The sequence below is a fragment of the Gallinula chloropus genome (assembly GCF_964237585.1).
Source record: "Gallinula chloropus genome assembly, chromosome: 2".
In the NCBI taxonomy this organism is placed as follows: domain Eukaryota; kingdom Metazoa; phylum Chordata; class Aves; order Gruiformes; family Rallidae; genus Gallinula; species Gallinula chloropus.
The window spans coordinates 101,339,846-101,364,852 of record NC_140086.1 but is presented as its reverse complement, the minus strand read 5'-3'; the positions used below and the strand labels follow the sequence as shown (position 1 = coordinate 101,364,852).

The following is a 25,007-nucleotide window of genomic DNA, read 5'->3' as shown; positions in this document are numbered from 1 at the left end:
CTGTAAGAAACTGAAAGCAATCCCTTGCAATAAATGCACTTGGGTAATTGAATTTCTAAACTTTTCTAAAAATATATGTAGTATGTAGTGACAAAATTAAAGTTGTCTTTGTAAGAAAAAATCTTTAGATCTTTCCATGATAATATAGAGCAAGGCAGTATTTATTAGAATAACAAATCTAAACAATATTTATGTTATTCCTCTGTTAACACTACTGGTCCCCAACATTGTTTTGTAAAAGCTGTGGTTATGAATTAGGCTTCTTGCTGAGAAAATTTACTACAAAATGCAACATGAATTTACCAGTAAACTCTGAATTTTTTATAGGGTTCTTCAGGAAGACATGGACAGAATGGACCATTAGGACCAAAGGTACCCTATTTAAAAAGGAGCACTTGAGAGCCAACATATTTTCCTTTGGCATATATTTTGTATTTCTGTATTCCCAGAATTTGCCTTAACAAAACAGCTTTTGTTTAACATTCATATACAGACTAATTATGGGACAAATTTTATTCTGATTTACACTGGGTATCCATCCAGAATGTGTATTAATAGAATTATTCCACAGCCATACCAGAACAGTGAATAAATACCAGCTGGACAACTACTTTCCAAGGCACTTGGTATAATGTGGCAGTTTTGGCAGTTTCTCTTTGCTCATTTATACATCATTCTGATTTTCAAGAGGTTACATGTGTGTTGCTGAAAGAGAAACCTGCAGGAGGAGACCTTCTGGCATGAATCCGGGAAGTGATATGAAAACATTCTGAAAGGTGCTGGAGGAAGGAGTTGTCATGCCTACTTTGCCTTGATTTTTATTTGAACTCAGCAGTGACCGAATTTTCCCACTTTGATGTTTCTATCAGTCAAGTAACTCGTGAGGAAAGAACCAGAGATTAAAAACCATAGGAAAAAGAGCAGATTTCCAGAATGGGGCCATAGATAGGAAGAGGCTTTTTCTATTCCTAAGTAAAGCTTCAGTACCACTCAGGTAAATAGTTAAGCGCAACAACACCTTCTCAGCACCTCAGATGTGGAGTTAGAGAAACTCCAAGTCTTCATTGCACTGGGAAATGGCGGCAACATTGAGGGAGTAGGAAATGGAAAACAACACATGGGGGCCCATCTTCTCTTCCTAAAGTTTACACCTGAACATGAGCAGCACAGGTCGCTGGCTACCCAGAAAGCACATTGCCAGCAGTAACTGCATGCATCTGTTTCATAGAACAACAGCAAGCAAAGATCTGGCCAGTCCTCTATGTCTAGGATTTATAGATCTCTGCTTATATGGCTGGAAGAAGTCCATCCATTGGGATTCCTGTTAATGCTGGAGGACATTATTTATGAGTGAAAAAGTATTTGCATGTGCTAGTGATTGATACTGTGAAGGACTGGTTAGAATAGACATGCTCTCACATGATGCTGCTCTGTGGGCATGATTAGGTGCCAAGTCTCCATGCTTAAAATAGTTTTTGTTAAAAACCTATGCTCTGCTCTTAACTAGAAATTTTGTTTCTGAAACATTGTGCAAATACTGCTTCACAAAGATTTCAGAAATGGAGATAGCATGATTCCTAGGATTTAGGAACTGGACTGGGTCTGAAGAGGTAGTCATAAACCTTGGCCAAGAGACTTCACCACCTACACTAAGATTTTAGTTGTTTAATCTTGAGTCATTAATCCTCAAGATCATGGAGACACAGAAAGAAACTTACTAGTGCCTGACAAAATTGGAAACAGTACAGCAACATTAATATGAAGTGGTACACTATCATTCTCACGGGGATTAATTTTACACCCACTGTTCGTGGTTATAAATGGCTTCACTAGGCAACAGAGGCAAAATAAAACAACCACCCACTTCCAAAAACCAAGACCTAATGCATCATGAGGAGTTTAAGGTACAGTTATGTTTCATACATCCTTCATCCTTCAAATACCCCAGACTAGTAGAACTGTCAGAGAAGGACTGCTGTGATTAAAGCTTTGTTTCTTTCATAGCAAGTAAGTATAAATCCGAATTCTGCTTTCACTTAATTATTATGAAAAACTGTGTTCATTAAAACCCGGTCTAGTCTCCATGCATTCATGAATATAAGCCCTCCTAAAAGACAGCAAGCATAAACACAACATTTGAGGCAACAGCTGTAGTTCTATGCTGATTTATTCCTGATTGTATTCTCTATCTCAAATGTAATAAACTAAATGGCATGTTCTCTGTAATGAAATCAAGGAATCATGTCTGCTCAGAGCTAGAGTACTGCAGAATCAGCCCCAAAGGTGGAACAGTGACATTACTTGTGGTATGAGAGTGGCTGGGTACACTTTTCCTGTAGAAAGCAGTAGTGTGGAGAAGGCGGGCTGTAATGCGTGTAAGAAAGATGGGTCATTTGTTTGGAGACACAAGGTCATTGTGGTATTGGTAGAACTGGGGAATATTGCCATGTGCTGGCAGATGCTCAGCAAAAATAATGTGGGTGACCAGAAGCACTAAGATGTGAGTGTCAGCTAAGAGGTTAAACCTCCCAGAACCACTCAGAAATGTATACTGAGCACAACCTTCCCAAAAGTATGTCCTCCATTTACTAATCATTTTGCTGCATTCAGTCCCTTTGGTTGCAACTGAACGTACATGTTTGAAATCCTTGTAATTACTGCTGACTTGGATATTTGAGCCCTACTGTGTCTCCATTTCAGGGAGAAAGAGGCAACATTGGTCCACCAGGCTCAAAGGTGGGAAATTCATTTAACTTGATCTAACGCCTCAGTTATTTCTTCCTCTTAGTTTCCTTTCTTCTCTTAAGATAATGAACATTTCTTGCTCTGACAGCATATTAAAGCCTAGGGAGGCTTCTCCGGAAAACTTCCTCAATTGAATTGTGATTATCAGCATCCACAGTAACCTGTTGCTTAAGGCTTCTCTTTAAAATATGTTTAAAACTGCATTTTAAATCCTCAGGTGAATGACTCCATGGTGTTTTAGGAGGCCATTTGCCTTTTCACCAGAACAAAAATGAACATCAGCAAACCTTATATAAAAAATTAAGTTCCACATGCCCCCCTAGTCTTTAATATCACGGTGTGTAGCTAGCACTCCACACCAGAGCACTCCCCCCATGAGATGTGTCTGTGGTAAAGTAGTAGATTCATGCCATGTGTTGCAGAGGCCTCAGGAGCCATGCATGACCCCGATCCAGTGTTCAGCACAGAGGCCATTGTTGCCTATTTCTATGTTAGAACCTACCCATCATCCTGCACCTACACCTGACCACTCAGGATGTACAAGATTATAGAAATGGAAGGGCTTCCAGATATCATCTAGTTCAATATCACACTCCAAGTGATATTACCCTAAATCACATCAGCAATGGATTTTTATCACTGAGACGTAAATGCCTCCAGGGACGTTCCAAAAACTCCTTGGGAATCTTGTTCTGGTGCTTCGCTATCCTCTTCATAGAGACAGTTTCCTTAATGTGCAACCTGTCCCTCCAAAGCTGTAATTCGTCTTAGCTGTCTAATTCACCCCATGCTCCAGTGCACAACCTAGACCTGCTGCTCTGTGCCACTTCTAGACAAGAAACCCTTGGAAACCTGCCAGTTTCACCGCTTTACACAGTTTCAGCACTGAAATTAATGGAGCTGTACTCCATTCTTTCCTCTGTCTTCCCTATCATTATTCCTGTCTATTCTGGTTTGGACTCCTCTTGGAGTCCACCCACCCCAAAGCTACTGTTGGTATAGCTTTTTGCCAGTCCCCAGCTGGCCTGCGTGCCTCTAGAGGCAGGGCCCAGCCAAGGGCGCTGCTGGGGAATAGAATAAAACAAAATCAATAACAAATAAAATAAAATAAAATTTAAAAATCTTCTCTTGCATTTTGAACTGCACTAAAAATCCAGAGTTTCTCTGGGAAACAAAATAAAAGCTATTATGAATCAACCCTTCTGCTTGCTGAATATTTACGAAAATATTATCACAGTCTTCTAGCAGCGTCTGCTTGTTTATTTTAAAAAAACCAAACAACACAACAATGTAGCAGGATTCTGCTTGCCATAAATTCCATCTGCTGTACATGTTCTGAGTGTTGCTATTTCACAGAGATATTTGTCAGCATGATAATTAAGGCTGATGCATTGATGCATAGGACAGTTGTTTAACTCTTCTTTTTAATCTATTTGAGATTGTATATTATTTTCTTATTTATTATATATACAAGTGCTTTGTTCCGTGTGGTCCCCATTCCAGTAATTATTATTATTGATGTGATAAACACATTTCAAACACATGCATATATCTTAAGTAGCGTGACTACAGTGCTATTTAAAAATAATCAATCTGTGTCTTCAATCCCCAGATTAAAAAATATTTGAGCAATGACTTCCATTCTTAAAATATGGAAGGAGTTAGAAATAAGGATGTCTCTGGATATATTATTTACAGTAAAAGATCTTACACGTTCTGCATCTTTTCTTCCAAATTAAATTCCATTAGGAAAATCAATCGGTGAAATTCTTTGGCTATTGTAATAATAGGAAACTGATCTGCAGGTACCAACATGCCTGAAAGGACAGCATTCTGTTGCAGAAATGCTGTTGGTCCAAGTCTATTTCCTCTGCCAAAGTCCCAAGTACCATTTTACTAGTCATGTAGGTACCTGAATCCCTGTAGTTGGTTAGGTACATAAATCCTATTAGCATTCGGACACACCTTTTATCCTGCACTTGTCTATAAAATGAAAATTAGAGTGCTTCAGGAATCACTTTATCTTAATAAACTGAGTGTGTACTCCTGAGAAGAATTATTACAAGCTGCATTAAAAAACCCCCAAACTTCTCTGGAGAGGGGAAACAGCAGGAGGAGTGGAGAGAGCAGATTACTAATGAAGGTGATGCTGACTCCATGGACCCCCTCCACAGACCTGCCCACTAGATCATTCAGAACCATTCTGTGTCCCTCCAAAGAGTGGTAGCATCCTGCTTGTATGAAACAATACAGAATCACAGAATCACCTTTAACATCATCAAGTCCAACCATTCCCATCCTATGCTAAACCATATCCCTAAGTACCTCATCTACCCATCTTTTAAACAGATCCAGGGTCGGTGTCTCAACCACGTCCCTGGGCAGCCTGTTCCAGGCCCTGACAACTCTTTCAGTTACCTTTTATATAGATATATATAATATATCTTATATATAATTTACCATTTAGAGAGAATAACAGTATATTTGTTGTGGCAGGGAATGCCAGGTACAGATGGAAAACCAGGCTTTCCTGGCATTGCTGGACATCCTGGAGATGTGGTGAGTAGGTTTATTATAATCTGTGATCACCTAACACACACAGGCTCCCAAACCTATGTCTTAATGATCAGCAGGATCCCTAACAGTACTTGCTAGTCGCATGTGGAGAGCTGCACCTGAGCTTATTTTACTTAATAATATGGAGCAGTTACCTCAGACACCAAACAGAGGAGCAGCATCCCTTGCCTCCCTCGTCAGTCAGAAGTGATGCAGACATCCTCAGAGGCTAGCTCCAATTCTTCAATGCTCCTTTTATTTTAATTATTCAGAAGTAAGCACTGCTTTTAATTAGAGGGAAACTAATAGGTGATTTTAATGTGTTTCTCATGCTTAAGAGCTGTGAGGATTACAGAGCTCTGTGGGAAGTCCCACAGCTCATCCCCAGCCACCTTCCTCTCACTCACGCCAGAGAAGCTGCCTGTGTCCCCAGCACAGTGAGTTGTATCAAGCTTAGAAATAACCTGCTTGGAAAATGACTGTTCAGCTCACCTCTGTTCCCTTGCTGGGCCCACTGGGCAATCCCACTGGTTAATACTGTAAAGGGAAGGAGCAGCCAGGCATGGCTGATTTCAGGGCAGTGAAAGAGAGCCTTCATGAATTATTCTCCAACCAATGAAATGTTGTGTGCCCATTTGCTTCTGGTCATCTGTGAACTCTGCCAAACATACTGGGAACTATTTTTAAACATCAAATCCTCAGAAGGTGCAAGTTGAAACTAGCTGGACCCATCTTCAGTTAGAGAGAGCAGGGGACTGATCATTCTGTACCTGCATTTTATTTTTGTGCTTTGAGAAAACTCATATTCACAATCTTTCTTTTCAAATCACTTATGCCTTTTTTTTTTCTTTCCAAAAATCACATACAGGGTCCAAAAGGGGAGAAGGGTGATCCAGGACCTCAGGTGATACTGTGTGGATTTCATTCTTTCTAAGAAACCTATCTGAATTGTAGTACTTAATAAATGGGTTTTCCATATGTGATGCTTCTGAAATAGGGTGAACCAGGACAGGATGGGAACAGTATTATGGGACCACCTGGACCACCAGGACCACCAGGACCAATCATAGCAATACCTGAGGTAAGCGTATTTGTCAAGGATCAAAGTCTCTGTAACTCATCTTACAGAGAAGGGAGCACAGCAAACTGGTAATACTTCTGTTGATGTTTGGGCCATAAGTCTACTACTCAGAACAAAAAAAAAAAAAATCTCTACATGTCTCTATATCAAATGTATTTGTTTTGAAAAGATGAAATAGGAAGGAAAATGGATGAAGAGCTTACATGAAAGTATTATGGTGTCACAGTGAGAACTTCCACGGCCTCTCCAGGTGATTCTGTAGGAGATAGGAACTTCAAATAGAAATAAACAGAGAAATACAAAACTGGGACTCTTTAACAAAGCAAGGCACCCGAGGCACAGCCGTATGTGGGAGAGAGAAATGTTTTTTCTGCCGTGTGTCTACTGCAGAAGCCAGCGCACTGACTCTGTTGTGCAAGCAACAGCCCAAAGTATCAAAGGGTAAAACGCTAGAAGCTCATGAAAACTGTCCAGTGTCCTTTAGCTGCATGTATATTTTCAGTCAGCCTTTGCAAAAGCAATGCTAGTTAGCAGTAATGAAGGCTAGAGATTAGGATGAATCCCATTTCAAACTGACAACAGAAATCCTTGTAATTGGCTTGGTGTGACATTAAGACCTGTAGAAACTGTGAGTGGTTGCAGGAAATTTTTCACCTCTGACAGCTGAAGGTCCCTAAACCAGAAAGACTGAAGAATATATATAACAGCAGCAAGAAGTGATATGTGATTGCAAGAAGGGAAAATGCCCCACTGATAAATTTGTGTTAGGGGGAGCGTGGCAACAGTATTATCATGAGGCTACACGTAACAGTTTGTGTTGGCTGAATCAACTAGGCTTTCACTTAGGCTTCAGCTACTGATAGCAAACAGAGCATAAATTGGCATCACATAGTCCCAAAAGAGTTGCTTTTTGTTTTGTTTTGGGGGGGGGGGGTGGGGGTGGAGGGTGGGGGGGTGGGGTGTGTTAATTTAATTTACTGGGCATCTGCCCAGAGTCTTAGGATCCTAAGATCTTGGATAAGCAGAATTATAGATTCATGAAAATGTTGGTTTGAAGGGGTGTCCAAAGATAATCTAGTTCAGAGTCCAGCTCAAAGTGGGACTGTCATGAAATCTACACTTGATCATGTTTCTGTTGGAGTTTTGTGGAAATTCCTCAAAAGCTTTGACAGAAATGCTGATGTCAAATTCATGGCCTTTCTCACTGCCCTGTTGGGCCTTAACTCTTGTCAGTGACTAAAGAGCTCTGCATGTGTTGTTCCTAAGATCATTAATACTTAAAAACACTGAGAGCCTCAGAGGGAGGACAGCACGTATAAGAAATGTAAAAACATTATTGAAGCTGACATAGCAAACTAACAACACTAGTTTGCTCAAGGCTGCATGGCCCCCTATGCGTTGTGATAGTCAAAGTCTGCATATCCGTCTACTGTTCAGCTATGTCTGAAGAAGCCTAACATGTCTCCTCTGAATTCTCTAGAACTTCTGTATGAACCTTCACTGTGTATTACAGAAATGTATAGAGCCTGGTAGAAGCAGGATTGCATTGGGTGCATTGCAAGCCCATAAACATATTTCCTTATCTTAATATCTCAGATTGTAAGAAATAAGCTCTTTTACAAATGAGGTGCATAATATATGTGACTTTATGTATATTTGTAGCAGTCATATTTGGACTTACATGCTTCAAATTCTCCATATTGTTCATCAGCTGATTTCTCTGATGACTTAGTATGCTAGATTTTTATACAGTTAAACATGTGTGTGTGTAAGTATATCTCGCTGTGTATGACTGAGTTCTCCCTGCCTTACAAATGTTTAATAAGAACGGGATCTTTGCTTACTATACATTTGCTGATATAGAAGATTAAATTATTTTTGTCGTGGTTTAACTCATCAGGCAGCTAAAACAACTGCACAGCTGTCTGCTCACTCTCCCACACACAGTGGGATGGGGTAGAGAATTGAAAAAAAAAGTAAAACTCATGGATTGAGATAGTTTAATAGCATAGAAAATTAATATAACGATGAATTATTATTATTATTATTATTAATAATAATAATAATAATACAAAACAAGTAATGCCCAGCACAATTGCTCACCACCCAAAGCTGACGTTCAGCTAATTCCTGTGCTGCACTGCCTCCCAGACAACAGTTATATACAGAGCATAATTTCATATGGTATGGAGTACCCTTTTGTACAGTTTGTGTCAGCAGTCCTGGCTGTGTCCTCTCCCAGCTTCTTAAGTGTCTCCTGGCTTCTTGCTGGCAGGCAGGTGTGAGAAGCTGAAAAGTGCTTGACTGCTTGGCAACAAGTAAATCAGTGTGTTATCAACGATACTCTCATCCTAAATCCAAAACACAGCACTATAGCAGCTGCTAGGAAGAAAATTAACTCTATCCCAGCCAAGACCAGGGTAATTTTGTTGATTCAGTCTCTCATCTTCTATAGTTAGCTTCAGATATAGAAAGAACTCCTGCAAGTAGAACTATCAGTTGCAGTTGGAATTACAGGACTAAAACAAAAACCGGTACCAGATGTTGTAATGTGGATATTGGCTGGATGCCGTGGGGCAGCAGAGATCAATTAAATGATCTAAGTGAACCACAGGGCAGTAAGACAGATCACTGCCCAGATCAGGATCTGGGATTAGTTGAGTCATTTAACCACTGTGTAGTCAAAGGTAACTTCTTCAGCTGAGGAAGTCCAGTGGATGAATCTATCAGAGTTGGAAGGAAGCTTTCTAATGAAGGGCTATGTGGCTATAACTAAACAGACTTTCTGCTGCTTGAGCAAAATAAAATGAATTAAAGAGCTGGTGCAGTTTCAGTATTGCTGAAATATTAAGATCTGTTGTGGACAGCTGTGGCTCAGGGCCAGGACTCACCGGTATCTGACTTCCAAACTCAATTTCCAATTGGAGCTAAACTCTATTTAGGAAATATACAAAGTGCCCGATGCCAACCTTAGCAAAGCCTTGAGACTCTTTCCATTGACTTCAGTACAGTTTGGATTGAGCCCAAAAGGAGTGAACATTGAGTAATTTCACAGGGAAAAGACAGTGCAAACCCAGGGCCCCTGGATTTCTGCCACCGGCTGTAGATAAAGCAGAACAATGGCAGCAGCAGGAGTTCTCTTTTATTGTTACTGCCATGAAAGTAATTGCCCATGTCCTGTTCCCTTTCTGGGCAATATAGAGCTGTGAGTAGAGTGGGACTAATGGCAAAGTGCTACCTCTGGAGGAATGCAGCAGAGAGCTCATGCAGGCTGGGAGATGGAGTGCTGCCTGCAGGACTTGAACTGCCATCTTACTTGACAATTCTACAATGTATTTTGTAGAACATGAAGGCAGGGAGCAGATAGCAGCACACAGTAAAAGTAACAGGCTTGATCATGAGTCACAATGTCAACACAATCTCAAAGGATAGGACAGGGTAGGGTAGGATATGTGATGTTTACCAAGCAAGCCTGTCTTTATTAAAGTCCTTCACATCTCACATTAGAAAACTAGTATTTAGAGACTCGTAAGACAATTGGAAGTGACTTCTGGAGGCCATGTGGCCAAACCTCCCATTCAAAGCAGGGGTAGCTTCAAGCATAGTTCCTGTGTGCTGTATTTGTAACAAACTGTTGCAAAAGTCTGTGATCTGTTAGCACTGATCTGCACTGCCTCAGTGACAACATGCTTATTCATGTGGTAAGTGAATTCCTGGAACACGAAGTCATGCCCTTCCCTAGCCTTGTAAAATTTAGAAAGACTTTCATTACACTGATTGGTAATACACAGCTGCAAATAGAACCTTGTATTGAAATGGATGGCATGGCTTGCTTGCTCAACACGTGGACTAGTTCAAGACCTTAAGGACAGTCAGTATATATATCTGAATCCAAAACAAGGCTAAATTGTCACACGACTGTTGGAGTGCAAGAAATTAAACAAATGACAAAAATTGAGTAAAGATCTCTCTCAATTTTCACCTACAATGTTTATGGGGAGCAAGTATTTACATACTAAATGCAGACATGTCCAGAATATAACCTCAACTCTACAACAGGATCAGTATGGTCAGACAGATTCACCATCTTAGAATGCCATCTTGGCATACTGGAGTATGAAACTTTAATTTTGGTCTTTACCTTACTGAAGAGAAATTACTTCAGGCTGCAGCATTTGGTGTCACAGTTTTCAAATTAAAAATTAGAGTCAGTTAATTAAAGTTTTAAACCCTTCTGATATCCTTACATAAGAAGTGTAAAACAAATGCTGTGTTTTTGTTATTCCAGATGTATAATAAAAATTAGTGGCAGAGAGCCTTTTCTGTGGCCTTATTTGTGGATTTCCCCCTGCTTTAACAGTGTTACATTTCTAAAATTGTATGTATGTCCTAGATAATGTTTGGTATTTTAAATAACCTGTTCTTTACCCCATTTTAGCAGCTACTCAATGACACAGATGGAATTTTTAACTTCACTACAATTAAAGGACTGCTTGGGCCTCCCGTGAGTATATGCTGCTTTAATAAATCTTAAGATCTTTTGCTCTATCTTTAGTGTCTCCTTTTAAGTGTCAGTTAGAGCTTTAGAATCTTGTTCCTGTTAACTTGAGCTGTAAGCCACATGGAAGTATTTTAGGGCAGAACTGAATTGTGTGAATGGATTGCTTTTACACACTTGTATGAAAGAAAGGAATTGGCTTAGCTCTGATTCTGAACTATATGCTTAGAACAGAAAGTGGGACTGATGCAAAAAAGTAGGGACCAAGACTCACATAGCATTTCTTCCATTTTTTCTGTTCATAAAATCATAGAATGCATTGGGTTAGAAGGGACCTTTCAAGGTCATCTAGTCCAACCCCTCTGCAGTAAACAGGGACATCTCTACTAGAGCAGGTTGCTCAGAGCCTTGACCTTGAATACCTCCAGGGATGGGGACTCCACTACCTCTCTGAACAACCTGGTCCAGTGATCAACCACCCTCATATTGAAGAACTTTTTCCTAATGTCCAACTTAAATTTCCCCTTTTTTTAGTTTAAAACCATTACCCATAGTCCTACTGCTATGTGCCCTTACAAACATTCCTTCTCCAGCTTTCCTGTAGGGCCCCTTCAGGTATTGGAAGGCTGTTACAGGGTCCTCCCAGAGCCTTCTCATCTCCAGGCTTAAGCCCAACTCTCTCAGCCTGTCTTCATAGGAAAGGTGCTCTAGCCCCTGATCATATGTGTGGCTCTCCTCTGGACCCGCTCAAACAGGTCCATGTCCTTCTTGTGCTGAGAGCTCCAAAACTGGATACAGTATTCCAGATGAGGTCTCACCAGAACAGACTATAGGGGCAAAATCACCTCTCTCAATCTGCTGATCACACGTCTTTTAATGAAGCCCTGTTTGAAAAAACCAAACATTTATCTTATTTATATAACTGTCCCAGAACAAATATTTACTAAACATGTCAGTGAACTAGGAAAAGGGACATTAGCTTCAGTAACAGTTTTAACTGTTAACCTAGCATGCTCCTTTTTCACTTGTCTCATGGTTGGATGACATCATATTGTGGCTGCATCCAGCTGTGCTTATGGTATAACAGCTTTCATGGAAGAGGATTTTGTTGTGTTTCCTAAAGACCTGATTCCCCTAATCCCTAGACATAATAGGGTGCCAGGATAGGTTGAGCCCTCTTCCGTGAGCTCTGTTACTGCAGGTAGTTGCCATTTAAGCCTTAGATGACAGGTTCTCAAAATAACCCATACAAGCAGGCTCATGAACCCAAGAGAAAAGTATTGGTCTGCAACAGCTTTTAACCTTTGTCTGTTTCAATTGGAAAGGTCTTTGAACCTTCATCTCTGAGCTCACCTTTGCGAGGAAAGAGGTGCAGTCTCACAGTGGCTTGATTAATACACATCCAGGTGATCTGAAGTAGAACTCAGGTGTGTCTCTGCAGATAGCACAGTGGGGCAGTCTTAAATCTGCACAGTACAAATACAGATCCATGTTTCTATTCAGAGCCTGTTACACACTGTTTTCTATCCACAGGCAAGCAGGAGCAAAATGGCACGGGTGGGAGGGCTACTGGGATCTCTGTGCTGAAATCTGGAAAAGATTCAAAGGAGCCTGAATTATGGTTGTATGCTTTTTGCATGTGGAAAATACCACTTCTTCAGACTTTCCTGGATTGCTCTCCCTTCAGTTTTGGAAAGCAAATGCTAATGTCCCAGAGAAAGTTAAAAACATTGGGCATTGTGGAGTGGCTTTACCACTTTACCACTGGCTGAATGAAGTTCTTAATCCATTTTCAGATCAGTTATTATTCACAAGTTTTGCAATACGTGGAGAATGCATACTCTGTTTTGGAAGTCTGCAGAATGTGTTTGTAATGGGGTGGGGTTTTTTGCATTTCACAGGGGCCAGATGGCAAGCCAGGTCTACCAGGATTTCCTGTAAGTATTATGTTTTCTGGATTTAAGTAAGTCTTTTTCAACATAGTCTAATATTTTTAAAAATTACATTGTACAGAATTTGCATGAAGTCCAAATAATTTTTATATGTGAGACCGTGGGTCTTTACAGATTCAACAGCTATGGTGGAAATTAATTCTGCCAGCAATTAAATATACCATGATATGCACATCTCATATTTCTACTTCTCTCAGAATCAGTTTTCTAGTTTAAAAGTAATTGACTCTGATGAAAAGTTATTAAGGTAAAGGTCATTTATGAGAAATAAATGGAATAAATGGGCTTGTAAAAGTTATCTTCCTACATATACATACTTTTACTATTCTTTAGGCTTTGATTTTACCACTACAGAGTACAGTAAAGGTCCACAATTTTATATATTTTATCCTTTAGGAAATATTTATTATTTTTATAACAACATACCAATGCCACCATGGAAGCCATAATATCAAGAGGTGCTTTATACTATGCTACCTACCTGTTGTGCTCAGACTGCCACATGATATAAACATTAACTAGCTTGTGAGTTTATGTCATATTTCTGATACTATTATATTTATATTCTATATAATGAGATAGAATTATTTTCCCTTGTTATGATTACTTTAAAGTTCAGATGCATGCATATGGTCTCAGGATCCTTTGTCTATTGCCAGAGAATAACGAAGGAGAAAACTGGGAAAGCTGAGAAATAACAAAGTGCTGGCCAATTGCCCAAAATTCTACAGAAGATTGTTAACTAAGTCCTGGGTAGGAAGCCAAAGTAAGGGGGAAAAACTCCTTAAAAAATCCTTTACATTTGAAAAAAAGACCTGATAACATTTAGAAAGATAGATAGATAGATAGATAGATAGATAGATAGATAGATAGATAGATAGATAGATAGATAGATATAAAATTAATTCTTAGTTTCTGCCATTTACAGAATTTATACAGACATTCTTGTTCTTATCTCAGATCTTTTCTTTATCTCTTCACTAATGTAGAAGTTGTGTAGACTTGAGTTTAGTCCTTGGTGGGTAAAAAAATGTTTCTGAATGCACTCATAATGGAAGACTGTAAAACAAGATGTGATCTGAGTGGAATGTTTTCACCACAGAACAGATACAGAAATTATCTCATTTTCTAATATGTACTCTCTATTTCAGATTTTTAAAAAAAGTGTTGAAAATCAGTCTGGCTGAATGTTCATGGAAGGAGAGAGACTAGAGTCAGGAGGAAATAGAGAATTTTAGACTGAATTTCCACTCTTATTAACGTTTGCATATTTCTCTTTGTGAGTGTGTGAATCATCTACACTGCAATAAGCATCAGGGTTTTTTGTTTTGTTCTTTTTAACAGATTCTCCCCATATAGTATTTGGTATAGGGAATATTTTGTTTCAGTCTTGTCAGAGTTTTTAGATTGCAACCAGAGTGATCCCAGCTCAAGATTTCCAGTTATTTGAAATTACACTCAGTAAACTGGCCCACCTCATTATTCATAGCAGATCTCACCATGCATTTATGTGTTTGTTTTTGCTTAGGGTCCTCGGGGACCAAAGGGTGATACTGGTTTGCCTGGATTACAGGGACCCAAAGGACAACAGGTAAGAGAAGAGGCAAAGGGAGAAGTCCATACTTAGTGACATTAAAAGCTTACTGATTCTAATTTTACTAGAAACTAATATTAATATTAATAAATTCACATTCAAAAATTTACTAAGTGGAACTTGAAAGAGTGATGAACTCCATAATAATGAGAGCTACCATTCCTGCCTCAGGGTTGAAATTCTGCAGTGTGATGTGCACTTAGCAGCAGCAGTTTGCATAAACATTAAATGTGAGGTGACCTCTTCTTGCATTTTGATGGCCTGTGCTGATACTCTGGGATCCTAACCGAAAGGCAAAGGAAAAATTAAAAATGCAGTCTTTTCCTCCTCCTTTGGCACTGTTTCCTTTGCCTACAGAATCAAGACTGCAGTTTTCCATTCCCAAAGAAAGTGTAAGACGTGGGGAGCTCTCTCCTTAGGATCCTTTCTCTTCTTTCTGAACAATGGTGTTTATTTTGTGGCACTGCTAAGAGGTGACTAAGGACTGACTCTGCTACTCTGTGCAAATTGCAGCTGTTCTGTTTTTCTTCCTCATACACCTGAAGGAAGGAGGGGAGAGGAACATCTAAGTTACCACAGTCTTGGGTATAACAAAAAAAAAAAAAAAAAAAAAGAAAAAACCAAACAAAACCACTTTTTGCTTATTCTTTGTAAGTAACTGACCTCACTTCCTCACAAGTAATAGGAAGGCTTGGAAATAGTTCATTATGGGTTTGAAACGAGATTCTAGATGAACATTTCTCAGAAAGAAACATCTCAGGTCAGAAATATCAGTGCCTGTTCTTTTACAGAGTGCATAAAACACTCAAGGTCAGCCTTTAAACCAGTTGGGTGGGGTTTGATTTGAGTTAGGATGAGAGGGGTTTTGTGGGGGTGGGTTTTGTTTGGGATTTTTTGGCTTCTGCTGTCCACACTGGAAGGAACTCTGAACTTTAAAGCCATTATATTTTGTAGCCACCAATGACATAGTGATGTTTCTGAGACTGTTCTTGAAGCATGAACACCAAGGTATAGTCAGGAGTGATGACGTTGGGAACTGCAATCAAGCTGCACAGACACCTAGGAGCATTTGCTTTAAGAATCATGAGATGCTTCTGTTGCAACTTCAGGTCATTAAAATCTCACAGAAAATGTAAGTCAGTGAAGCCAAGCCTTAGGGAGACTCCAAAGTATCCAAAGTATAAGAGCAACTTCAAAGATTGAAGAACCTGCAAGAGGACCTGCATTACTGCACTTCCTGCTCAGTGGAACCTGGACTGCCATTTTAATCAGCAATATAATTATTAGTTTCAAGACAGATCTCTTCCATTAGGATCTTGGAAAAACTACTGTATCAAGTTGCCTGAGCTAGGAGGAAGAAAGTTAGAGCTGAAAGAGTAAGAATCAGGCATTGGCAGGGTTGTGGTGCCGTTATTCAGTGGAATCACCCCTTGAAGTGGAATACATATAATCATAATTTGAATGTTGGGAATTGGCCTTCTTCATTATAGATAATTAGGCTGCATTGTACCAGGCATAAAGAAGGAAAAATTCATGCTTTTCTGAGGGTAAAATCAGGATGCTTTGTTTTCTATCAAGTTTTTATATTTCCAGAAGGATTTCCTGACCAGTGTCTAAGCTGATGTTACACAAGAATATGTCACTAGCCACCCTGTCTTTGGTAGAGATCTCTTATGAACACGTTTCACATTGCTACTGTATTGATAGCAATTTTAAAAGGTTTTTGTTTTTTTAAAAATATAAGTCCTTCTTTATCTCAGGGCAATTTACTAGGCCATGATATTTTTAGTCTGCTTTATTATGTTTTAAGAAAGATCAGTGCTTTTCTCTGACAGAATTAATCTTTACCCTACTCACATTGATGTCATTTTATGTTTGATATCACAGCATGACTAATCTGTCATTCAAACAGTAGTAATGCTGCTTTGATTTTTTCTGATCCACTGAGAACTGCTTTGTAAACACTGTAAAATTACTTTGATAATTACAGGGTGAAAAGGGAGAACCAGGAACTATTGTTGCTGCTGATGGATCTTTAAAAGGGGAGAAGGTGAGCTAATCCTGTGTTGTGTTCCTCCAGAATGTTTGGTGGCCTTGCTACCAGCCACCTCTGGTAGATACAGGGATGCTGTTCGGACTTGCAGAGACGGGATCAGGAAAGCCAAGGCGCAGATGGAACTGAGCTTGGTGAGGGATGTTAAAAACAACAAGAAGGGATTTTACAGGTACATTGGCCAGAAGAGACAGGCCAAAGAGAGTGTACCCCCTTTGGTGAATGAGAAAGGAAAATTGGCTGCAACTGTTGTGGAGAAGGCTGAGGTACTGAATGAGTTCTTTGCCTCGGTCTTCTCTGGCAGCCTGGATTCTCATAAGTCTCAAGTCCCAGAACGCTGCATCCCTGGATCTCTAGGTGGGAACTGGAGGAGTAAATCCCCCCCCCCCCACTGTAAGGGCAGAGCAAGTCCGAGACTGCCTCATGAGACTGAATGTCTACAAGTCTATGGGGCTGGATGACATGCATCCCAGAGTCCTGAAGGAGCTGCTGATGTGGTTGCCGAGCTGCTCTCCATCATATTTGAAAAGTCGTGGCTGTCAGGAGAGGTCCCTGGGGACTGGAAAAAAGGTCATGTCACTCCCATTTATAAGAAAGGGAGCAAGTAAGACCCAGGGAACTACAGACTGGTGAGCCTCACCTCTGTGCCTGGGAAGATCATGGAACAGATCCTCCTGGATGACATGTTGGAGCACATGAGGGGTGAGCGGGTCATCCGGGACAGCCAGCACGGCTTCACCAAGGGAAGGTCGTGCCTCACCAATCTGGTACCTTCTATGGTGGAGTGACAGCATTGGTAGATAAAGGGAAGGCAACTGATGTCATCTACCTGGACTTGTGCAAGGCCTTTGACACAGTGCCCCACCACATCCTTATCTCTAAATTGGAGAGATGTGGATTTGATGGGTGGACCATCCAGTGGATAAGAAACTGGTTAACAGACCGTAGCCAAAGGGTGGTGGTCAATGGGTCTATGTCCAGGTGGAGACCAGTGACAAGCGGTGTCCCCCAAGGGTCTGTCTTGGGACTGGTGCTCTTTAACATCTTTATCAATGACATGGATGATGGAATTGAGTGCATCCTCAGCAAGTTTGCAGATGACACCAAGCTGAGTGGTGTGGTCGATACCCCAGAAGGAAAGGAAGCCATCCAGAGGGATCTTGACAGGCTGGAAGGTGGGCTTGGGTGAACCTAATGAGGTTCAACACTGCCAAGTGTAAGGTGTTGCACTTGGGCCGGAAGAATCCTAGACACAGATACAGACTGGGAGAAGAGCTCCTTGAGAGTAGCCCTGCTGTGACGGAAAGACACTGAACCACAGGCTTTTAAAATAGAATTAATAGTAATTTATTCTAAAAAAAAAAACCAGAATGCAGATTCAGTATGTCACTTGCAGGTTATTGTTGGATACAATGGGGAATTCACTATTGCAGTTTGGAAGTATGACCACACTGATTACAATCACAAAAGATCCACAAAATACTCTTACTACAACCACTGTGGCTTCCCTAAAACATAGGATCACAGCTCACAAGCACACAAAATATTACAATCACAAAGATCCACAAAATACTCTGCTGCCAACACACAATAAAATGATCTACAACAGTCACAAACCCCACGGTTACACTCGCCGTAGGCAATTAGCTTCCCTACGATCACAAAGATCCACAAAATACTCTTATTACAACCACTGTGGCTTCCCTAAAACATAGGATCACAGCTCACAAGCACACAAAATATTACCCATACGTTAGTCACCCAGAACGACACACTTAAAACATATCAAATAGCCACTTACCCCGTCTCTCAGGTAAGGGCTCCCAATACATTACCTCAGCCAGCCGCCCGGCTAAGGGGGAAGGGTCTCCTCCTAAGGTTGGAGGAACGGCTCCCAATATTAGCTCGAATGCCAGGGCTTTTATTTGGTTCATTTTGCTGATGTGTGCGACAGGATGCAGGGCTGGGCCTGACACCTCCGGCCCTATCTCTTGCATATTCCCATTGTCTTGGCCCATCGAAACCAAATGCGGACCCTTAGGGCTTGTCAAACAGTTTGAGTAGTGGTTTGATTGGGACTCAGGACATATGTTTGTGGAAGGAAGCCAAGGCTTAGCAAGGCTCCATACAAGTTTTTCAGGTTTTGTGAAGTGCCCGCTTCAGTACACAACTCAAGTCGGAGCCATCTACACAGCTCCCCATGAGGTGTCTCCGCAGACAAAGAGCTTAAAAGCAGCCCAAGACTGAGTTGTGTATTACAACTCCCCGTAGGCCGCCAGCTCTGTTTAGGCACTATTGGAACCTGTGTGTATAGCTCAGCCTTACATTCCACCCCGTGACCTGAGTCACAATTCAACCACTTATATGTTATTATTGGCAGATGCATGGGTTTCATCTGCATACTTTAGCAGAGCTACATATTCCTCGTTTTTTAAGTGAACCCTTACATGAGAGATGGATTTTACCATGATTCTTTTGATACAACTGATAGCAATACTTACTATAATAATGCAAATTATAATAACAATTAAGGTTTGCAACAGGTTAGTAATCCACCCCGAAAATACCCATCCTATTCTACCAAAAATATTTCCCGACCAAGTGTCCTTTATTTGTTCTTGCAGTTCATGTGTGACTTCAGCTATCTTCTTCATCTCCTGGAGGTTTTCTCGAAGAGGTAGTGACACATTAGGGATTGTAACACAGCATTCTTCCTGCTCATGGTTTGCTTTCAAGAGTCCACATACCCCTTGTTCTTTAAGTAGTATCATATCTAGCGCGAGCCGGTTTTGAAGTGCAACTTTTGAGACGGCTTGTACTTGTTCGTTGAGCAAATCAAAATTTTCATTAGTAAGGGCTGCTAAGGCTTCCACTTGTGCAGTTAAGTTGGACAACATAATTCTGGTCCTAAAATGACCTATTCCTAATCCAAAGAATCCTTCAGCCCATACTGCCAGCTTCTGAGATACAGTCCATTCAGACGTGTCTGTAGTCCATTTGGTACGGGAATGCCACAACCCTGGGAAAATGAACTTCTCAGAGTAAAAAGATGGACATAATGACGGTATTCCAAAGGTACACTGCAAACCGGGATTAAGAGGGTTTAACATATCTGTAATCGTCCCATCTGAACATACCCAAGTTAATTGTCGTGGAGCATATATAGGGGAGTCATCACAATTGCCCATAGTTTGAGGGACTTGACAGAGGGATTTCTTAGTGTGTTCTAAATTTTTATAGCTTGTGCTACTATCACACCTCATTGCTGCTGGGTATGGTTTTGAGTAATTCTGACACAAGCAGGCGGCACTGACTAAATGCTGTAATGAAGGGATCAGCCACAACCAACTGTTTTTTAGGTCCCCACCAGTGGTACAGTTTATAATATTTGTGCAATTCCACAAAGGTGTTTTTACATCAGATTTTGCTAAGACCCTTTGTCGAGGCCGCCAGGGATAGCAATCCCTGCTGTCATCTCTCCTCTCCTCATGGGCTTGAGACCATAAACAATTGGCAGGTGGTCCTTGCATCACATCAAACCAGGTACATGAATTGCTAGGTGTTGGAGGAAATTCAAAACACCACTGTGTATTTACTGGTTCCACATACCTCAGGACCAAACGCTTTCCCCAGTATGGTTCATCCCCATGTCATGTATTCGCCCAAGGGTGTTTGTAACATGGCTGGTTTAGGGATCGTGGCTGTTTGCCTCTGCATCCCAAAGTCCTATTGTCTCAGCAAAGGGGGGCATAGGAACAATTTAGGCTCCAAAAGGAGGTTCAATTTAATGTATTGTTAAACAACCACTTCTATTTAAATTGTCCCCAGATTATAAACTTATTTTGGTTCCAGAGCCAATCTAGATTTTTACCCAGGTCCACAGGGAGAGCTGTTATGGGGATCCCTTGAGTAGGTGTATGTGGTAAAGGCAGACAGGTAGTGACCTGAGAAAAGTTAAGCATACGAGCAAAACCTTGTATCATTTTATAGACCACATTGTCTGGTTCAGCGTGATTTATAATAAGAGAACCATCATCATGTTTTTTAAAAGCTCGCACCTGTCTATCCCATATACTAGATTGTTCACTGTTGCCTAATGTTATCGTAGAAATTATAATTATTTTTACAATTATAACCATAATATAAAACTTGTGTAAAAACAAGTATGCTACTTAAAAAAAAAAGAGAGAAAATAAAAAGAAAGAGAAAACAAATACAAAATAAAACTCAAACAAATATATATATATATATATAAACAGGTAAACAAACAGATGAAACCAAAATAAGAAGACCAAAACTTCCAGCTGGGCTTCAAGGTTGTAGTTTCTCAATCTCTTGTTGACACTTATGAGGCCTCCACCCCGTGTCTTCTCAGTTGTCCCTCATCCATCTACTGGAGCAGTCCTGCAATTGCAAAAAGAGAGCTTCTCGACCGTATATACGCTCGACAGTGAATTGGTTAGAAATCTGGCATAATCCATTTGTGAGGATATCACCAATATATTGATACATGCTTATCCCACCTGGGACTTCTATTTCCATTAATGTTCTTGCCAGTGTACTTTGGGCAGTTGGAGGAGTGTTTGAATCTTCAGGGAAGTCCATTAAAGCTATATTGTACTCCCTTCCCAAGTGAACACAAATTAAGGTTTATCCTTCTTTTGAAGAGTAATAATTTAAAAAAAACATATCCTAAATATCCAGAGTGGACATCCATGCATGATATTTAGCTTGGACTTGGGTAACAAATTCAGCAATGTAAGGACTGGCAGCTGTGAGTTACTCTTCAGCTTCCTACAGTCGATTGTCAGCTGCCACCCCTGCACAATTTACATACTGGACATAGAGGGGAACTATAGTATGAATGGGTGCCTTGAGTACCCACGGTGGGGATACAAAGCTCCACACTGTCCAGAAGACAGTTTCCAAACGTTTCCATCAAATCCTAGCATGTTATTTTTGTATGAACGAATGACCACCTCTATTTTCGTCATTAGGTTTTCTCTTAGAAGCCAAACACATACCATACTAATTGATCTGGTTTCAGGGATTCCAGTTACTCCTATTATATTTATTTTCTTAGCAGTAGGGGCAAGTCCTAACTTTTTGGCTGTTCTTTCAGTGATAACACTTATTCCAGTTCCACTATCTATCAGAATATTGGTTTGTCGAGGAGGGTGGGGATTATTTCTCTCGAAAACCGTGCTTGGCGGACCCGGCGCTGCAAATTTGGACCCTCTCTTCTAACCAGCCCATCTCTCTGCCGTAAATCACCATTTCTTGTAATAGCTCCCCCCACGTTAAAACAGGCTGTAGCTGGTTTGGGTTGTGAGCATTACAGTCAATTGTCCGTGCAATCTTTTCCTTTAGGGTTTGCATATAGTTTTTCAAGGCATCCGGGAGACCCCTAATCAATGGTTTAAGGCGGGTGGGGTCAATTGGAGCAGCAAGGGGAACATCCTGTCTCCCACGCTCATACATGGCTTGTATACACACAGCCTTTTTGCACTGATTCAGCCAGCCCAGATAATTTAAAGGAGCTAGCAGTTGTTCACCCAATCCTGTCCCTGGGGTAAGGGACAAGATCAGTGCATCTCAAGATTGTCTTATCTATCCCCTGGGCCAGGGAAGAGACATCATTAGATATTGACTGCCTTAGGGGCGGCCATCCTATAATTAGGTACAAACTTCACAAGGGCAATACATCCTGAGAGGGCCACACCTTAGTATCCAAATTTCCCCTATTCACTCTCAGGAGGTCACACTGTAGTTACACAGTTACGTTACACAATCAAAGGGCAACATTATACACAAACCACATTGTTCACAAAACGGGCAAAGACCCATTCCTGACCCTGGTCGGGAGATCCAAAAGCTCTCTTAACAGTCCTCCTCCCATACACCACCGATTTTTATCACTTTTCAAATCCATACACACCACTTGCTCAAGCTGGCTCGAACCAAAAACGCCATCCCAATCAAACCAATCTTCCTCTCATTCATCACACCAAAGATTGCTTCCAAATTGCATCACAACGTCCTGCTTACATACAGAACATACAAACAACAGTTTACAGATACACAAAAATCCTTAGATCCGCATACAGAGCACCAGGAAACAACACCTGGTTCAAAACTCATTTCCCTTACACTAAGAGTTTAAATCTGCCATTCACTTTGTCCGTCCCCAGCTGCTCTCCTCGTGGAGGATCAGCACTCGCCCGCAGTCAGACTGGCTTGTTTACTCAAAAACAAAACAAAAGAAAACCTCTCACACAAACCTCTCCAACACACGGTACCGGGCACAAAAACTTCTTGCACACACAAAGCTTAACAATGGTTATGAAAACCCCAGTTATAAACACAACGACCCGCGGATCCGGGCCCCGCACTCACTTCGTACCTAACCGTACATCTCTTTCACCCACTCCAACACTTTCTCCTGATTTTTCAACAACATATTTGCCTTTGCCTTATCCAGGAGAGAGGGTCTACAACCATGTTTCTGCAAAAAGTTCCTCCATTGTATCCTGCCGACTACGCCAATTAATGTGACGGAAAGACACTGAACCACAGGCTTTTAAAATAGAATTAATAGTAATTTATTCTAAAAAAAAAAACCAGAATGCAGATTCAGTACGTCACTTGCAGGTTATTGTTGGATACAATGGGGAATTCACTATTGCAGTTTGGAAGTATGACCACACTGATTACAATCACAAAAGATCCACAAAATACTCTTACTACAACCACTGTGGCTTCCCTAAAACATAGGATCACAGCTCACAAGCACACAAAATATTACAATCACAAAGATCCACAAAATACTCTGCTGCCAACACACAATAAAATGATCTACAACAGTCACAAACCCCACGGTTACACTCGCCGTAGGCAATTAGCTTCCCTACGATCACAAAGATCCACAAAATACTCTTATTACAACCACTGTGGCTTCCCTAAAACATAGGATCACAGCTCACAAGCACACAAAATATTACCCATACGTTAGTCACCCAGAACGACACACTTAAAACATATCAAATAGCCACTTACCCCGTCTCTCAGGTAAGGGCTCCCAATACATTACCTCAGCCAGCCGCCCGGCTAAGGGGGAAGGGTCTCCTCCTAAGGTTGGAGGAACGGCTCCCAATATTAGCTCGAATGCCAGGGCTTTTATTTGGTTCATTTTGCTGATGTGTGCGACAGGATGCAGGGCTGGGCCTGACACCTCCGGCCCTATCTCTTGCATATTCCCATTGTCTTGGCCCATCGAAACCAAATGCGGACCCTTAGGGCTTGTCAAACAGTTTGAGTAGTGGTTTGATTGGGACTCAGGACATATGTTTGTGGAAGGAAGCCAAGGCTTAGCAAGGCTCCATACAAGTTTTTCAGGTTTTGTGAAGTGCCCGCTTCAGTACACAACTCAAGTCGGAGCCATCTACACAGCTCCCCATGAGGTGTCTCCGCAGACAAAGAGCTTAAAAGCAGCCCAAGACTGAGTTGTGTATTACAACTCCCCGTAGGCCGCCAGCTCTGTTTAGGCACTATTGGAACCTGTGTGTATAGCTCAGCCTTACACCTGCTGAGAAGGACTTGGGGATTGTGGTGGTTGAGAAACTTAACATGAGCCAGCAGTGTGCTCTTGCAGCTCTCAAGGCCAATGGTATCCTGGGCTCCATCAGAAGAGGGGTGACCAGAAGGGACAGGGAGGTGATTGTCCCTCTCTACTCTGCCCTTGTGAGGCACCATCTGGAGTACTGTGTGCAGGTCTGGGGCCCCCAGTACAAGAAAGATGTAGAACTGTTGGAGAGGGTTCAGAGGAGGCCACAAAGCTGATTAGAGGGCTGGAGCACCTCCCCTATGAAGAGAGGCTGAGGGAGCTGGGCTTGTTCAGTCTAGAGAAGGCTGCAGGGGGACCTCACTGCAGCCTTCCAGTACCTGAAGGGAGCATAGAAACTTTTTAAAAGTGTAGACAATGGCAGGATAAGGGGGAGTCTACTAAAGCTAAAGGAGGGAAGGTTTAGATTAGATATTAGGGGAAAGTTTTTTACAGAGAGTGGTGAGGTTCTGGAACAGGCTGGCCAGAGAGGTGGTGGATGCCCCGTCCCTGAAGATGTTAAAGGCCAGGTTGGATGGGGCCCTGGGCAACCTTGTGTAGATCCAGGCCTGGAGGTTGGTAGTCCTGCCTGTAGCAGGGGGGTTGGAACTCTACAATCCTTGGGGTCCCTTCCAACCCAGACCATTCTATGATTCTATTCTTTATATATTCTATATACTACAGTAGTTCTCTTTGTCATTGCTCTATGTGTGTCTGTCCTAAACAGGGTGAAGCTGGAGTGATGGGACCAGTGGGACCAATGGTAAGACATTTCCAAAGATGAGTGGACTCTTTTTTGTTTGTTTATTTTGCTTTCATTTTACAAATAATACTAAATGTAAATGTAGTTTGTTTTATCTTTTAATTCTTTCTGAGTATGGATGATGTGGTCTATTCATGCTTCAGGATGATCTGCACCTGATGTGGT

General features: G+C 41.2%; 1 protein-coding gene across 1 annotated transcript in view; it reads left to right on the top strand.

Annotated features, from left to right (window-relative positions):
- Positions 1 to 25,007, top strand: part of COL15A1 (collagen type XV alpha 1 chain) — a gene marked incomplete at both ends in the record, with an annotated part of 180,159 nt that overhangs the window by 121,984 nt on the left and 33,168 nt on the right. Inside the window, 9 exons of the mRNA XM_084260640.1 lie at positions 328 to 372; positions 5,242 to 5,304; positions 6,170 to 6,205; positions 6,299 to 6,382; positions 10,821 to 10,886; positions 12,782 to 12,817; positions 14,361 to 14,423; positions 16,417 to 16,476; positions 24,807 to 24,842. Coding sequence (XP_084116766.1) covers positions 328 to 372; positions 5,242 to 5,304; positions 6,170 to 6,205; positions 6,299 to 6,382; positions 10,821 to 10,886; positions 12,782 to 12,817; positions 14,361 to 14,423; positions 16,417 to 16,476; positions 24,807 to 24,842 — 489 coding nt within the window. The remainder of the gene's footprint in view (positions 1 to 327; positions 373 to 5,241; positions 5,305 to 6,169; positions 6,206 to 6,298; positions 6,383 to 10,820; positions 10,887 to 12,781; positions 12,818 to 14,360; positions 14,424 to 16,416; positions 16,477 to 24,806; positions 24,843 to 25,007) is intronic.